The sequence below is a fragment of the Seriola aureovittata genome, chromosome 7 (assembly GCF_021018895.1).
Source record: "Seriola aureovittata isolate HTS-2021-v1 ecotype China chromosome 7, ASM2101889v1, whole genome shotgun sequence".
NCBI lineage: Eukaryota > Metazoa > Chordata > Actinopteri > Carangiformes > Carangidae > Seriola > Seriola aureovittata.
This window is the reverse complement of record NC_079370.1, coordinates 26,142,639-26,159,646: the sequence shown is the minus strand read 5'-3', so window position 1 is coordinate 26,159,646 and position 17,008 is coordinate 26,142,639. Positions and strand designations below refer to the sequence as shown.

The following is a 17,008-nucleotide window of genomic DNA, read 5'->3' as shown; positions in this document are numbered from 1 at the left end:
TCTTTCCTTTTTTCTCCCCAACATCTTTATTGAACATAAATGTCATATATGACAGAGAAAATATTAATGCAGACAAATATATCAGTCATTAATACATAGATCCAGGGGGAGTGATCACAAAGAACACAAATCCAGGGTTTTGCAGCTTTCTAATTTTTGGAGTTGAAATATAGTTATAGTAAATATAGTGTAGTTTTAATGTACTGTTTGGTCTCATTGTCAAAAACTATAAACAAAGGTTTAGAATGGCTAAATCTAGATTTATGGATACGAAAATTTGCTAGAATGATCACCAAATTGATAATATAAAATTCTTTAGGTTTTATTATTAATAACAACAACAAGAAGAATAAGAATAAGAATAAGAATAAGAATAAGAATAAGAATAAGAATAAGAATAAGAATAAGAATAAGAATAATTAAGATACCAAACAGTACATTTCCCAGTGAAGAGAAAAGCATCAATAATGACAGCATCAATGTTGTCATGCCCACCTTGTCCGGTCTACCTGTGGGTCTACCTACCCCGGGCTGACCTCACACAGCTGACGGAAGTGACGCAGGGTGTTGTTGATGCGAGGGGCTTGCTGGGAGAGTTTTAGCAGAACGCCATTTTGCTCCTGGAAACGGAGGGAGAACAGCAGAGGCAGCAGCGATTAAAAAGCCGCACACAAGTCCAGGTACGTCAGCACTTCAGTGGGTAAGAGACTCGGTGTTTCTCCGGTTTGCCGTGGAAGTTGTCAGTGCAGCTGAATACACCCGGGATATGTGACACAGCGCGGCGTTAGCTGAGGAGCTAACCGTGAAGCTAGTTCAGTGATTGACCAGGAACAGCCCAGACCCGTGTTGTTATGTTGCCCGGAGAGATGTTAGTGAAGTTCACTGAACACAGTGATACTACATGATCAGCCTCAGCTGGGTGCGTTTAGATCAGGAGCAGGCCGGGGCCGGGTCCAGGTCAGCCATCACTGTTAGCATGTACAGCTAGCTGGCTGTGGGAGGGAGTTGGGTATGACCTCTTTTTCCTGTGCAGGGGGACGGCTGGTGTAACACGGCCTACACGGGAGAACTCTCCTGCGTGTGTTAGCTTAGGATGTGAGATGTGACTGCCTGTCACCGTGCACGGCCCTGATCTCTCCTCAGGTGACGAGAGAGGGCGAAGACCACCTTCAGCGTTAGCCCGCATAGACGTGTTCTGCACCACCCACGGTTTAAAATAACACAGTGCTGAGTGATATAAACTTAAAGTCCTCAGTGTTTAGAAACAAACCCGCGCCCCCCTGTATAATGCAGTTGAAGAAAAGCCACTTAACAATGTTGTTTTTGTCCAATTTTCGTGAAGTTATTCAAGTAGTGAAGACCACATCAGTCTGGCTGTAGATTCAAACATTGCACCATCCACTCTCAGCTTGGCTTTACATGATGCAATTGTTGGTATAGACAGTATCATATATTAACATAACAATTCCATATGCCTAATTTCTGAAAAGTCAGTTAATCATTCTTTGTCTTTATTCTCCTCAGTAGTTTTAAGTGGTTTCAGAGCTGGTTCTCAGACTTGGGGCTGGTCTGGCCCAGTCTCTATACCTGCCACTTATTAAAGGAGCGCTGCAGTAGAGCAGTCTGGGCCCAGTCTTCTTATACACCATTCATATAAATTATTTGCAGCATATTGTCTCTGTCTTCAGTGATCAAGATCTAAATGTTAGCATTCATTTATAATAAGCTTGCCGTCATTAATTTGGACAATACATTCACAATATGATTCCAGATACTCTCCACTGTATCTTATACAAGATGGGGTGATGTCCCCTGCACACTGTATTTATCTGCAAAGCTGTTTTTGGAGGGTCCTCATGTTTGCTTCACCGTAACTCAACCTCCAGTGACTGGCAGATGCAACTATCCCTCTATCAGATGTAGAACAGATGTTTTAACGGGCTCATTTTGCACAAGTGTCGATGTATGATTGAAATGTGACTCATTGTACACTGTAGTTAGTGGTGTATTTGGTTTTGTTGTATAGTATAGTGAATGTGTGGAGATGGAAAGTAGCTAGTTGGTAAATCCAAAACAAACTGCCTGTTATCTTGTTTGAGATGAATATATTTTTACCTGGTTCCGGACATATAAATGTAATAATACTTAAGTAATAACAATCTGCCAAGCCACCTACAAGACCATTATCAGTAATTGTCCCATACTTCCCTGTAGAAGAGACAATTTTCTGTTTCTTTGTAACATTTTTTATTAGTGTGGCAGTAAACAGTAACCCTATTTAAATACAGGTATAGTTTATTAAAATAGTGATTAATGTTTTGCCCTCTAGAAGAAAATGCTGTCACACAGTCAATGATCCTCCACATTTCATGAGTGAATGCACCTTGCTCATGACTGCCTGTCCTTCACCCTGACTTTTCAGACACGATGGCGAGTCCAGGGAAAGACAGCTACAGGATGAAGAGCTACAAGAACAAAGCGCTGAATCCTCAGGAGATGCGTCGAAGAAGAGAGGAGGAAGGAATCCAGCTACGCAAACAGAAAAGAGAGGAGCAGGTAAACTCTCTTTCCCCTATTTTATTTATTCACCCATTTTTATTTTTTACTTTAATCACACAAGCACAATAATAAATGCACACTGGTCCTGGGAGCACAGACCAAGTGAACCTGCTATTTTTATGCAGCAGGACAAAGTGTTAAAGTGGAATATAGATGAGAGGGTGTGGTGATTGATACGTACACTCACAGTAGGGGTGGGAGAAAAAAATCTATTCACTTAAATATCACAATAAATACATTTTTTATGATTCTTTTTAATTATTTATATATATTTTTTATTCCTGAATCAATATTTATTATATTATTTACACTGAGCTAGCAGCTAACAGTTAGCCCAGGTGGTAGCTGGTTAGCCTTATGGCATTGGCACATGAACCAGAGAGCCATTCATCTGGCTTGTAGCCTACAGCTTGCAAGACTAATGTTTTTAGCCTCTTATATCATAGTGCAATTCACCTTTTTGTTTGTTTTTGCAGTTTGTTATTGTTCGTTTTTTGTATCAGTTGTGTTAAAGTGATAATAAGCCTCTTTACTGGGCCTCTCTGTGCTCCTGTCATTCAGGGTGGGCATGAGGGTATGTTGTGTGCAGCTTGGTGTGATTTATATGTAATTTAATCAAGGTAAACACAGTGGATGGCCCCGCCTGATGTCACTACACTGTGGAGCAGCACCCCTCCAATCAGAGGCTGCAGATTCACCAACATATGTCCTGCTGCTTTCAGGTGCTGCAGGGATTTAAAAAACTGAAGAAGAAACAGTTTATACAGTAGAAATCAGCTGCGGACAACAGATACTGTCAGAATCTCTCAGATGCATTTATAGATCAATTCAGACTCATTTACAGACGCTCCTCCTTTAAACCACATGAATAGAATTTTTTTTAATGCTGATTTAAACACATCCATCAGCTGGAGAGTTATTCCAAAAAGAAAGACCAACAACAAAAAACCGACAACTCTCTGTGTGCGGCCTGATTTAATTCAACCTTCCACCTGTGAAACCCTGTGTTCTGGCTCGACACCAACATACCAAAAACATCCTCATCACCTTTCACAGTTTATCTCAAAACGTCAAGAGTGGGAAATTTCTGGTTTGGGTCATTTGGGTCCAGACAACATTAGAGAGTAAATCTGTGTTTGATAATGATTACAACAGTACATCAGACAGATCACTGCTGGCTCCAAGTTTCAAGTTTCTCTGCGAACTGTTTTTGTGTATGTGTCAGTGTGTTTAGTGTCACAATCAGTTCATCCAGCCAAAAGAAAAAGGAGGCTAATCATGTGACCTTGACTCTGTGCCCACAGTTGTTCAAGAGGAGAAATGTGTGTGTACCGTCTAATGATGAATCCATGCTGGAGTGTCCGATCCAGGATCCAGACATCAGCTCCACAGTACCTGTCACAGGTGTAAGTAGTTCACTGTTGTGTTCTTGTGTTTATCTGACCTTGGTTTTTTACAGCTAAAACACCAGGATCTACCTCATCTATCTAAGATCAGGTGTTTCTATAAACTAATCTGAAGTGATTAGAAATTTGAATATTTATCTGATGTTGATCTTTGTGCAGGACGGAGTGATAACTCCAGATATGATTCAGATGATCTTCTCTGAAGACCCAGACCAGCAACTCATTGCTACACAGAAATTCAGGAAATTACTCTCCAAAGGTTTGTGTTTCATCAAGGGAGTCCTTATATTTATGTGAATAATTTGATCTGAAGACCAAGCAATAATCTCTGGCAGCTTTATTTAAGTGTCAGTTGTACCACTGTTTCACTGATCAACACAACAGAGGTTAAACTGAAAAGAGTGCTAACATTTGAACGCACCACATCAGAATTGAACAGTCCGGTTGAGTTTGGATGATCAACTAACTGCATGAGCAGGTGGAATCTGTGATGGTTTGTGTCAGTGTCATGTGATGAGTCAGCTTTATAAGAAGTCCGCTCTCTACTGAACACAAAGCTGAACTGGCTTCATGCACATTAGTTGATCAGAACCACTGCCTTGTTTTAAACCTCTGTCAGTCTTCAAATCAGGTCCCGTTCAGTAAGAGAAGAGTTCTGATGTGTTCCTTTGCACAGAGCCCAACCCGCCCATAGACGAGGTCATCTCTACTCCTGGTGTTGTGACTCGTTTTGTGGAGTTTCTGAAGAGAAGTGAAAACTGCACACTGCAGGTGAGAGCTCCGCAACACTGCCACCTGTGTGCCTGAAGCTGTGATGGGTACAACGTTAAAACGATAAAAACTGATTTTCTAATAGATGTGTTACTGAACACACATGTTGTGTTCACCACGTGATGTGAGCAGCATCCAGGGTTCTGCCTCAGAGACGTGGGACATCTCAAATGTTCCTAATAGGATTGTACTGATAGACGATGATCTTCATGACAGACGATATACTATATAATGCCATGTATTATGTTGGTATTATTATTATTTTTAGTAGTAGTCTCATTGAATTTATAGTACATATTATTTGCGCCACCATACTTTCATCCCTGCATATAACCGATGCTCCGGCAGAGACCATATCGGGTATTGGCAATTTGACAGTTTGACGACAGGACGATCTGACTGTGGATCAGATCACACAACCTTAGTTCCTACCCACAATCACTGGTGCCAGTCAGAGTAATGAATGTTTCATTTCTCTGAAGTTTTACTTCAACAGTACAGATGATAATATGTTCAGTGTTGCATTATGTGCAGTTAATCATGAATTAAAAGATTGCCCAGGAAAGACAGTCATGTTTTTAACTCGTTTCAGACTGGACTGATGTGTGTGTTACATGTGTGTTTCCAACAGTTCGAGGCGGCCTGGGCGCTCACCAACATTGCCTCCGGTACCTTCCTGCACACCAAGGTGGTGATCGAAACAGGAGCTGTTCCAATTTTCATTGAGCTGCTGAACTCTGAGTACGAGGACGTCCAGGAGCAGGTGAGAGGTTGCAACACCACATGTTAAATATGGACGTCAGTGTCATCAGGGACAGTAATGTGAAATACATCTTTGTTGTAACAGATGCTGTGTGTAGTGTTGAAGTTCTGGCCACATAGTGTAAGATCACTGTTGATAGCTGGTTCTGTGCTCCCATCAGAAATCAACAGAGAACCTTTCTTCACCTCATTGGACAGAAACAACAGTTTAGACACAGACAACACAATGATATATAAGGATGTGCATTTGTTTACCGTGTTCCAAATCAATGACCGAGAGTAATTGATGGTATTATTGGACTTTTATCAGATTTTTGCATCGGTGTGATGAAGATGAACCATCATTTATTGATTAGTTATTGAACTTTCTGATTTGACAAACACAGACAGGGATACCTGGTTCTCTTGTATCAGCTCTAAACCGAATCACACGTCTCTCTGTGTTTTTCTAAACACACATCCTGCATCATCAGGTGCTGTGCTGGGCAGTGGAAACAAAAACAGAACCGGAGACAGAGCATACACTTGAAGCTGTGGGTCACTGAGTCCCTGAAGTGAAAAAGGCTCATATATTACATATTGCTATCAAGATACAGAATTACATGTAACTCCATGTCACCCACTGATAGCACCACCCACCAGGCTGCTAAAACTGTCCTTAAAAAATCAGTGGAACAGTTGCACCAATGTATGACTGTGAATCTGCAGTGTGTAGTTTTAGGTGTGTTCATGATATTCTGACCAGCAGTTCACTGATGATGTCCAGGAGCCGGTTGCATAAAACTCTTATGTAAGGGTGTTGCACAAAATATCTTAAAAGGTTTCCTTAGTTACAGAAAACTAAGTAATTTACAGCAGTGTAAGAGATTTTACAGAGGTAAAATTCTACTGTTTCCATGGAAACTGTTTGTTTGCTGGCATTAGCTTGTGGGAAGGCATAAACATTAAAAGAGTGCCCTGCAATCTCATCTTCATGTTGTTTTGACGGGAACTTCACATTGTTCGGAAGATGGTATGAGAGTGTTTAAACTCTCTGAGTGACCTGAAACACCTCGACTACGCCTGACTAGAAAGATCATGTGACATAAAAACGTAGAGCTCATCAAGCTGTGGAAAGTAGAGTGATCCATCCATCTATGTTGCAGTTAAGATGCAGTCAGAGGTACCTTTCGTTTTTTTCCTTACTTTGGTTGCTAAGGTCTTTTGTCCAACGGTTTAACTGACTTTAAGTGCTCTCTTAAGTATAAGACTAAGATAAGGAGAAAACCTTAAATACATAAGTGACCATTTTAAGGAAACCTTAAGGAGAAGAGTTAAGGTTGTTTTGTGCAACTGTTTTAATTTTAAGGAAACCTTAACTCAGACTCAGGAAAATTATAGCTTACGGTGTTTTGTGCAACTGGCTCCTGACTCTCTGAGCTGATGACACACTTTGGTGCTGTGTGTCTGATGGACTGAGCTGACTGTGTGTTGTTGTGTTTCAGGCTGTGTGGGCGCTGGGGAACATAGCAGGAGATAATGCTGAGTGCAGGGACTATGTGCTGAACTGTGGCATCCTGCCGTCTCTGCAGCAGTAAGTGTCCCATCCGTTTGTCTGCCAGTGTCAAACTTCTCAGTATGTTCATGACAACAGCTGGATCCTGTGTGTTGTGTCGTCACATCCAGGCTCCTCGCTAAATCCAACCGTCTCACAACAACCCGCAATGCAGTGTGGGCGCTGTCCAACCTGTGCCGAGGGAAGAACCCGCCTCCGGATTTTGCCAAGGTGAGTCCACCTGTCACGACCGACCTAGTTTGTATTGTTGATCCAGCTCTGGTACTAAACCCCCCCCCCCCGTCTTTGCTCTCCTTGTCTCTGGTGTGTGTCAGGTGTCTCCTTGTCTCAGTGTGCTGTCCAGGCTTCTGTTCAGTAGTGATCCTGATGTGCTGGCTGACGCCTGCTGGGCCCTGTCCTACCTATCTGACGGCCCCAATGAGAAGATCCAGACGGTCATTGACTCCGGGGTCTGTCGCAGACTGGTGGAGCTGCTCATGTAAGAACCCGACAGACCCACATTATAGAGAGTAGTTATTTATTCAGTGGCGGCCAGGCTGTACATGTACATGACAATGACAATGACATGACCAGGTGAGTCCAGTGTTTTCTGTGGGGACACCTCGGGGTGCATCATCATGTTTGTACTGGAAAAGAAAAAGAGAAGTCACCCATTGTCTGTTGGCAGGGTAACACATGACTGTGTTCAGTGGTGTGCAGTACTGAGAGTGAGTCACACTACACTATTGCAATACAACACAAGCAAATGTTCATGCTAACCTTGGAAGGTGATCAGACTGCGGACTGTATTTAAAGGGAAACTTCAGTTTATTTCAGCTTGGTTTATTTTTTTTCCACATACATAAAACATTACAAAATACACCGTATATAGTTTTTATTAAAGGAGCAGGAGAAGTAAGAAACGCATAGAGGGCCTATGTTAAACCTCACCTCAAAGTGAAAATAAACATCATACAGGATGAGCAAGATGAGAAAGACAGACAGAAAACAAAAAAATAAACCCCATAAACAACACAATATATACAGTGAAGGGGATTCAGATATTTACATTTAAATCTATCAGCCACAGACACAAAGAGAAAAAAAAATACATAAACCAAATCACTGTAAGTTTACCCTATTTCCTATCTGAGAGCTTATTAATGCTTCTTTTAATTTTCTTTTAAAAACAGGTAGCGAAGGTGAGGTGTGTACTAAGTGTAAATTGGCAGTTGTCCACCTCTATATTTAATGAAATACCGCCCCCTATTGGTATGATAGAAAGGGAGATGCAGATCATGTGGATTGTCTGGTATTTCCTTTACGTGTGGCTGTTGTGCTGACTCGGAGACTCAGGGAAACATGGACTCACATGAAACAGTGTATATCAGTACGAATCTACAACAGCTTTGACATAAAAGCCTGATTCCACATGAAGCATTTCTAACACTCTGAGTCTGACTGAAAGTAAAGTCAGCAGCACAGGATCCACATCTGGCTCAGTTTAGCATCAGCTACTGTGATGATTGTAATGTCACATTGTGGTGTATGGAGGTGCAGTGATGTCACAGGAAAAGTAATAAAGAATTTCCATTGTAAAAAGAATTTATAAATGAACAATTAATCCATCAAAAAAATACTAAATGGATTTACAAAAACACTCATAAAACAACGGTAAAACCAGGCTTAACAATCCTAATTGGCCACATGGGTTTTATAAGCTCTTGTTGGTTGGAGAGCTAACCAGTGGGTTTTATCAGCACTGAAGGCCCAGAGTGTCACAGCAAGGCTAACAGGAGAAGCTAAATGACAAAGCTAATCATTTAGCTAATATGAAAAGGAAATGGAAATTGAAGAAGGAATCCAGGAATTAATTCCCATTTTTAAAATACCTTCTCAGATAGTTTTTAAAATTCTATTATTTATTCATGAATTGATAAATGTATTTATAAATGGTTTATTTAATGAGTTTTTTTATGCTGTTTTTGTGAATCCATTTTTAATTCTTAAGTATTTATTGATGGATTCATTGTTCATTTATAAATTATTTTTTACAATCCCTGTTTTTAATGCCTATTAAAATATGACATTATGGAAATGCTTTACTGTTTTTCCTGTGACATTCCTGCTCCTCCATAGTGGTGGGTCCAGGATAACGCAGAACCAGTTATAACCATTATAACTAGTTACCAGTTTATTTGCAATCTCTCACATAAAATAGCATTTTACAGTCCTGCAGTTGAATTTGGAGACATCAGGCAGTCCCACAAATGTATTTGTTGTAACTTAGTTGAACAGCTAGGATCAGGCTCCATGGACGTATCAAGACTGTCCATCTGGCATCAACAGGCTCTCTTCACTAAAGTCTCTCTCAGCATCCTTTTATGTCTCCTCCTCCTCCCTGTAATTCAGCTCCTCACCTGTGTACTTAATACAATCCACCATCAGAGTCAAATGACTTCCTCATAACAGTCCACTGCATTCATCAGTGAGAGTTTCCTCAGAAGACACAGCGTCACACATGTGAACAGACAAATGTGCCAGCTGATTGGATTTCAGCCAGCTGGAAACTCCTGTGTTTACTTTGGTTCAGAGTCTCGCTGCTCGTCCTGATACACATTGTTTTACATCCGTCCTCTTTTCCCGGAATCTGTACAACAGGCCAGGTGAGTTCATAGGTAGCACCACCCATACGTCCACATTGATTGGAAATGTACCAGGTAAAAATGTCCAGGATTGTTCCTTGAGGTGGGATGATCTGGAACATGGTTTGTGTTGTTGAGCTTAGTCACTGTAGACTCAGATGATGATGTTTGAATCATTTCTCAGTGTTTTAGTGTGAAAACTCTGTGTGAATGTTTGTGTGTGTTCCTGTAGGCACAGTGACTATAAGGTGGTCTCTCCTGCTTTACGTGCGGTGGGCAACATAGTGACAGGAGATGACATCCAGACTCAGGTACAGGCTCAGTGACCCTGACACTTCATCCCTTCACTCGTTTATTTAGAAATACAGGATTTAACATGAATGTCCTCTGATGTCTGTTTGTCATCTCAGGTAATCTTGAACTGCTCGGCTCTGCCATGTTTACTCCACCTCCTCAGCAGCCCCAAGGAGTCCATCAAGAAGGAGGCGTGCTGGACTGTGTCCAACATCACAGCAGGAAACAGAGCTCAGATCCAGGTAATGGCCACCTCACCTTGTTTCAGTGTTTCCTGTGTGATGGAGAGCTGCTGTTCTGTAGCTGACAACATGTCTTGTTTTATCAGAACGTAATTGATGCCAACATCTTCCCGGTCCTGATCGAGATCCTCCAGAAGGCCGAGTTCCGCACAAGGAAGGAGGCGGCGTGGGCCATTACTAACGCCACCTCAGGAGGCACACCTGCACAGATCAGGTCTGTTCACCTTCACCCTCATGGGTCACACATTCAAAGCACTGAATGATTTTCAGATGTGACAAATCCAGATGTGATCAGCTGATTCACTTTGATCTGCCTGTTAGTAATGATTTCAAATTAAAGACTTCACAGTTTAAAAAAATTCTGAATACTTTATTTAACACCTCTCCCTGTGTGAACAGGTATCTGGTGTCTCTGAACGCCATCAAACCCATGTGTGACCTGCTGACAGTGATGGACTCGAAGATCGTGCAGGTGTCTCTGAACGGTCTGGAGAACATCCTCAGACTGGGAGAACAGGAGGCCAAACAGAACGGCACCGGCATAAACCCGTACTGTGCTCTGATCGAGGAGGCCTATGGTACACCACGACACAACACTGTACAACCTGCACTCACACCAACACCTCCACTGACAGATGTTTGTTGATTCAGTCTGTGAGACAGAGACCCTGCACAGCTACACTCTGATCAACCTGTTATGAAATCATTTGTACTGTGTGACACATAATACAAACATATTCAGCCTGAGACGGCTTTGAACAGCTTATGATCTTTAAATTCTTTTATCATTCAGAACTAGAATCACCTCCTCGTGGTTGTCTGCCTTCTCCGCTTTATATAAAATATGAACCATTTGTGTGAAGAAGTTCCGTCAAGGCGTTACTGAGATATCGTGTCCACGAGACGGACAACCTGAACACAATATGCCTCCAGCTCTGAGTGTCGCTGGTCGGAGGCATAAACACTGAGTGTTAAGAGCATGATCTTTACCCTCTGTTTAACAGGGAATGACTGATCAGTTCTTACAATATAAAACATTCAGAACCAAGAAAAGTGTAAAAAAAAATTTCATTATTACATAAATGTCTGAGGTTTATATTGTTAATGCAGCATAAACTGCAAAAGACAAAGTAAACTAATAAACACTGAGTTTGAGTTTCGAATCAGAAACTTCATCCGTCCTAAATTATTAGTAACTGCTTTCACCTCATCACCTCTCACAGTAGTTTGATTTGAAGCCAGTCTGACCCTCCACAGTGGGACACACAGCTGTGACAACTACACACAACTCTTAATGCATCTGTGAGACAATGTCACCATCCACATTCATCTCCCCTCAACCTGTCCCATCCACATCCACATCCACACCTCGGCTCCCTTAAATATTTATAAGTGCACGTTTTCTTCTAGTAGACAGTTGCACTCTGCTTTTCAGAACATCTGGGAAGATTAATAAAAAAACTGATGTTAAAATCATGTAAACGTCGGCTTTAATACACTCATTAATAGTGGCTGAGAATTAGTAACTAACTCACTAGTACTTTCAGTCCTGACAAATTAACCGTATCTCGTCGAATTAACTTTTTTTTTCTTCCCCATATTAGAAAAGCTGATGATGTCTGCACTCTGCACTATTTCACCTGTGCTCGCGATTCTCCTCCTCGCGAACTCTGTTTTTAAAAGAATCTGTGATTTGAGACATTTCTGCAAAAAACCCCCAAAAAACATACACGACGGGATGTATCGTTAACTTTGGGACTTTTCAAGAAGCTGGGTGTGCTGGGATGTAAAAGAGATAATATTCATCTGTAGGGCTGCCACCTTTTATGTGAAAAAAGGAGGCAACTGGTTTGGTTTTACTCGACATTACATTATTCACAGCACTTTGAGGACATGACACGAACAAAAATACGGGACAAATTGTGTCCCGCATTGATTCAAATCAAGTAGGCAGCACAAGGCAGCACGAAATTTTTGACTGAGGCAGCCGCCTCCCAATTCTCTATGCAGACACTGTGCACTCTGTGCAGACACACACACACACACACACACACACACACACACACACACACGTTTCTTTTGCTTAATGAATTATATAAATTATTTTATTTTCTGCAGGCCTGGACAAGATTGAGTTCCTGCAGAGCCACGAGAACCAGGAGATCTACCAGAAGGCCTTCGACCTGATCGAACACTACTTCGGCGTAGAGGAGGAGGACGCCAGTCTGGCTCCACAGGTGGACCAGAGCCAGGGCCAGTTTGTCTTCCAGCAGCAGGAGGGACCCATGGAGGGTTTCCAGCTTTAACCCCGCCTCATCTCCACAGCCCCTTCTTCTTGGTCTCTGAGCCTGGGCCTGCTGGCCTGCGAACTCTCCTGGGACCTCACCTCGTCTCTGCTGGACCAGCTCCACCAGCTCGTCCCCACACCTCCACCTCTAATATGCCTTCACAACAACACACATGCTGGATAGACAGAGGTCTGTGAATACGGAGACGGACAGTGAGAGCTGATTGGACTGCGGGAGCCTGAGTCCTGAACGGAGGCTCAGCTGACTGGTTTCCCTCTGATGAGACGTCTACGCCATGAAAAGCCAACTCATGTTAAAGAGAGTTCTCTTTTTCTTCAGTGCTCAGTATGATGTTCCTTTGACTTCCTGTGATAATGAAGTTCAGAATATTTATGTTACAATTAGAAACAAATCAAAATCCACATCCCTTTCTGAATGTGAATCTACCTCTTCAGTCTAAAGAGAGAGAGAGAGGGAGAGTGAGGACGGAGGGAAGGAAAAGCCCTAAATGAACAGATAAAGCATCAGGCTGATTGTTTTTCTTTTATTATTATGGCTAAAATCCAATCTTGAATAAATCTTGGGTGTTGAGATTGGGGCTGTAGAGGCTGATCTGTTGGCAGTGGATGTAAATACAGTGTTACTGTACATGGTGGTGTTGCCACGCTGTTCTGCTCTCTGGGTTCTCTCTGCTCCCATTTGTCTTCTCAGAGCTGGAGGAGCTGCTCCTCTCTCCTCCACCCTCAGCTGCTTCCTGGATCTGGCCTGCAGGTCTGAGTTGGTTTGAAATCTGTGACGTTGTTTGTTACGAGCAGTGTGAGAGCCGGCGCAGCGCTGTCTGTGTCACATGATGCAGTGGTTTTTTCTGTTTTCCAGCCTCATGATTAATCTTAAATTATTTTCTCTGCCTGCATCACTTCTTCATGTGATGGATCAGTGGACTCGGAGGGTTTTGTATATTATATATACATGCGAGAGAGTGTAACCAGAGTATTTAAGTGGCTGCAGGAGGGTGTGATATGCAATTATATTTCCTGGTTGATGCAGTTGTCGTGTTTCCATCACGATGAGGACGTTCCTCTCTTTACTCTCTGATTTATTTTTTTTTTTCCCCATGTTCTCGTGTTGTGGTTGACGTCTTAAGATGGAAACACACCGTGTTTTGGTTTTCTTCCTACTTTTGACTCCACCCCTGAACCATGATTGGACAGTTTTTCGACGCGTGCACGTTTGAGTACAGCGACATCAGCTGGTGGAGAAGCGAACATAAAATGAATCTAATATTTATGTGAAATGGAAAATATTTGTAATGCAGAAATGACATCAAGCACATTGAATTGTGTATAGTTTTCTAATATTTCTGGTTTGTATGATTGTATATCATTTTTTAGGTTTTGGTAGTGTTTTTGTTTTCTCCTGTTTGGGAGTTGATTTGCTGTGTTGTTGTGGCTCTCAGTAGAAGTGTGTGTGTTGTGGCTGCTGACCCGGACTGGATCAGGTCTGACAGCGACCTGGATCACAGAGGTCTGACAGTGACCTGGCTCAGACTGGCTCCTCAGTGTGGGGACGCACACTTCCATTGTGTAACAAGAATTAATAAACTGATCTGTTGGCTACAAACCGAACACACTGCATCACTGTTTATTGACTTACTATCACGTTCATTTTTTTTATTCTACAGCTACAGTTACCTGTTGTTTTACAGATTCATTTATGAGCGCCTTTCAAGGCCCCAAAGGACACGTAACACAGCAAATAGAAACATTCAGAAACAGAAACAAGCTAGAGACAATGTATGAATGAAATAATTAAATATACACAGTATACATATACTATATATACATATACATATACACACATACTGCTTTAAGCAGCTGCAAAATGATAAACTGTAAAACATTAAAGAACCTAAGAAGATGAACTTAAAATTAGCTCCATTTCCATCAGCTGTAAAGATAAAGTGATGAGAACTTTATCAACAACAACAACAACAATGGAGCATTTTAAAGTAGCTGTTGTTACTTCTACTGTAAGTTTTGCTATTGCTACATAGCTAACGTTAGCATTAGCAGCTGTTTACTTACCAGTCTAAAAGAAACGTGAGTTCAGCATCAAACTTCATTCCTTTACTCACCAACAGCTGTATCCAGAGGTGGAAACAAACAACAATGTTAACTCTTATCTCTATCACTTCTCTTATTCTACTGAAGTTAGCATGCTAACCAGCTAGCCACAGTCCTTCACTTTCTGATAGAGACTCACTGCAGACTCCAGTCTGTCCTGAGGACGTATTATAACCTTGTCTTGTAAAGACAAAAATGGCTGAAGCTCTTGTCAAGCAAAATGACCACCACCTGCTCCTGATGAGAAATCGTGTTCAGCAGAAGAGAAAACTTTAATATAGAACCTTAAGTAAATTACATACAGTTCATCCTGAAAGTCTTCAGACCATCACAGTTTCACATTATGTTGCAGTTTGAAGCTAAAGTAAAAAAAACAAAACAGTTTTTCCTCATCAGTCTACACTCAATACCCCACAATGACAAAGATAAAACTAAATTAAAAGGACTCTTCTAGAGCTGGACCTGGACTAACTGAGACATCAGGGAGAGGAGAGGAGACCAAGAACCTGATGGTCTCTCTGAGCTGCAGAGATCCTGTGTGGAGATGGAGAAACTTCCAGAAGGACGACCATCACTGCAGCTCTCCACTGATCTGGTCTTTATGCCAGTGTCCAGATGAAGAATATCCTCAGGGACAGTTTGTAAAGAAGCAGCTCAAAGACTGAGAGAAACCAGATTCTCTGGTCCCATGAAACCAGAACTGAACTGTCTGGTCTCAGTTCTCAGAGTCATGTCTGGAGGAAACCGGGCATGTTTCTTAGAACTGGTCGTTCCTCTGGCAGTTTCTCCATCTCCACACAGGATCTCTGCAGCTCAATGTTATATTTCAGTTTCTTCTTTATATTAAATTTGCAAAAGTTTCTCAAATTCTTTTTTTGGCTTTCTCATAATGGGGAATAGAGTGTTGTCTGACTGCAACATGAAAGAATGAAATGAATGTGTCTGACCAACAGACTATTTTCTCTCAGAGAAAGAATGCATGAATCACTTTTGTACAATCACTTAAACAGAATTAGTTTCTTCAGAATCTTCAGGACAGGATCGGGGAGTCCCTGTCACTGTGATTCACTCATTTCTGCAGTAACAGTGGATCCTGTCAGACTGGATGAGACGGTTCAGGAGCTGCTGGGAGCAGGTCAGAGGCCTCGGGAACCTGCTAGTTCTTTCTTTTTAGTTACAGTGAAGCTGGTCTGGTTCCAACCGCAGTCTCAGACGGTGCAGACAGACCAAGATTTTATCTGGGGTGGTAAATTTACACAACACAAACAAAACAAAACTAGAATTACCGCCTCATGTTTGTCTGCCTCCTCCACTCCACTAGTTTCAGATTACATCCCTGTTTATCCAGAGTCATAGAAAATATGAACCATTTGTGTGAAATTTTGTCATAATTGCTGTTTGAAATCTTGAGTTATGGCTAAAAAGTGTTTTGTGAGGTCACACTGACCTTTGATCACCAAAATCTAATCAGTTCGTCATTGAGTCCAAGTGAATGTTTGTGGCAATTTTTAGGGATTCCCTTACCAAATTTGAAAAAAGGATGTTGGTGCCAAATGGGGGGGTGTGCGTGGGAATATAATGTTAATGTAGTAGACTTTCCCAAGGGGGGTATGTTAAAGATGCGTACTGATGTATGAGGGGGGTATGTATAATACCTTTATGAATCTTTAAATGGTTGAATGGGTCTAAAGGAATACGTCATCATGCATCCATATTCACAAGCAACAAGTCCTGATGACTGTGTGAGAAACGTAAGTTCTTAAAGCATATTACCTTGAGTTCTCCCTCTCCGTCTCTCTGTCACACACACAGACACAGACATGCTGTGAGTTCTCCACCCCCCTCCCGCTACGTCACTCTGTCACGCACACACACACGAACACGCACAGTGCAACTGGAGGTGGGAAAAAAAAATAAATGTCAGTTCATAAATAAATTCTCAGAAAAGCATTTTACTGAACACTGATATGAAAAGCTTTGTAATGGTAAAGGTTGTAATCTTCATAGTCACAAAGTCACTGTACAGAAAATTTACTTTTTGTATCCTCCCCGTGAGAAAAAGGCACTAGTCTCAGCATCAGTGGAAACATGTTAAGATATATAAAGGAACAGTAAATATCAGGAGCTATTAAAGTTCACTGTGTTTCTTCTCTTTCAGTTGTATCAAAGTCGAAATTAGTATTCTGATGTTTCCGTCACTCAGTGTCAGGTGGAGTTTTCAGCATTTTCAGCTTATGCTTGCGTTAAAGGAAACCGACAGCACTGAAGTGTTTTTTATCCTCCGTCTTGTACATTGAGGTAATGATGGGAGGGGTGGCTGGCTGATTGACAGCTCATTTAAACAGTCACGGTCAAGGAGATGAGAGGCGAGGTGCAGAAACAGG

The 17,008-nt window shown here is 41.7% G+C and overlaps 1 protein-coding gene across 1 annotated transcript; it reads left to right on the top strand.

Moving 5' to 3' along the window:
• The first annotated feature begins 575 nt into the window (after positions 1 to 575).
• On the top strand, positions 576 to 14,126 carry kpna5 (karyopherin alpha 5 (importin alpha 6)). The gene is made up of 14 exons (XM_056381334.1): positions 576 to 680; positions 2,423 to 2,556; positions 3,864 to 3,965; positions 4,125 to 4,224; positions 4,642 to 4,736; positions 5,368 to 5,499; positions 6,983 to 7,071; positions 7,164 to 7,263; positions 7,368 to 7,531; positions 9,910 to 9,988; positions 10,088 to 10,213; positions 10,300 to 10,427; positions 10,613 to 10,791; positions 12,332 to 14,126. The coding sequence occupies exons 2-14, from the start codon at positions 2,428 to 2,430 to the stop codon at positions 12,517 to 12,519; spliced, it is 1,611 nt and encodes a 536-aa protein (XP_056237309.1). The 5' UTR covers positions 576 to 680; positions 2,423 to 2,427; the 3' UTR covers positions 12,520 to 14,126.
• The last annotated feature ends 2,882 nt before the right edge of the window (positions 14,127 to 17,008 follow it).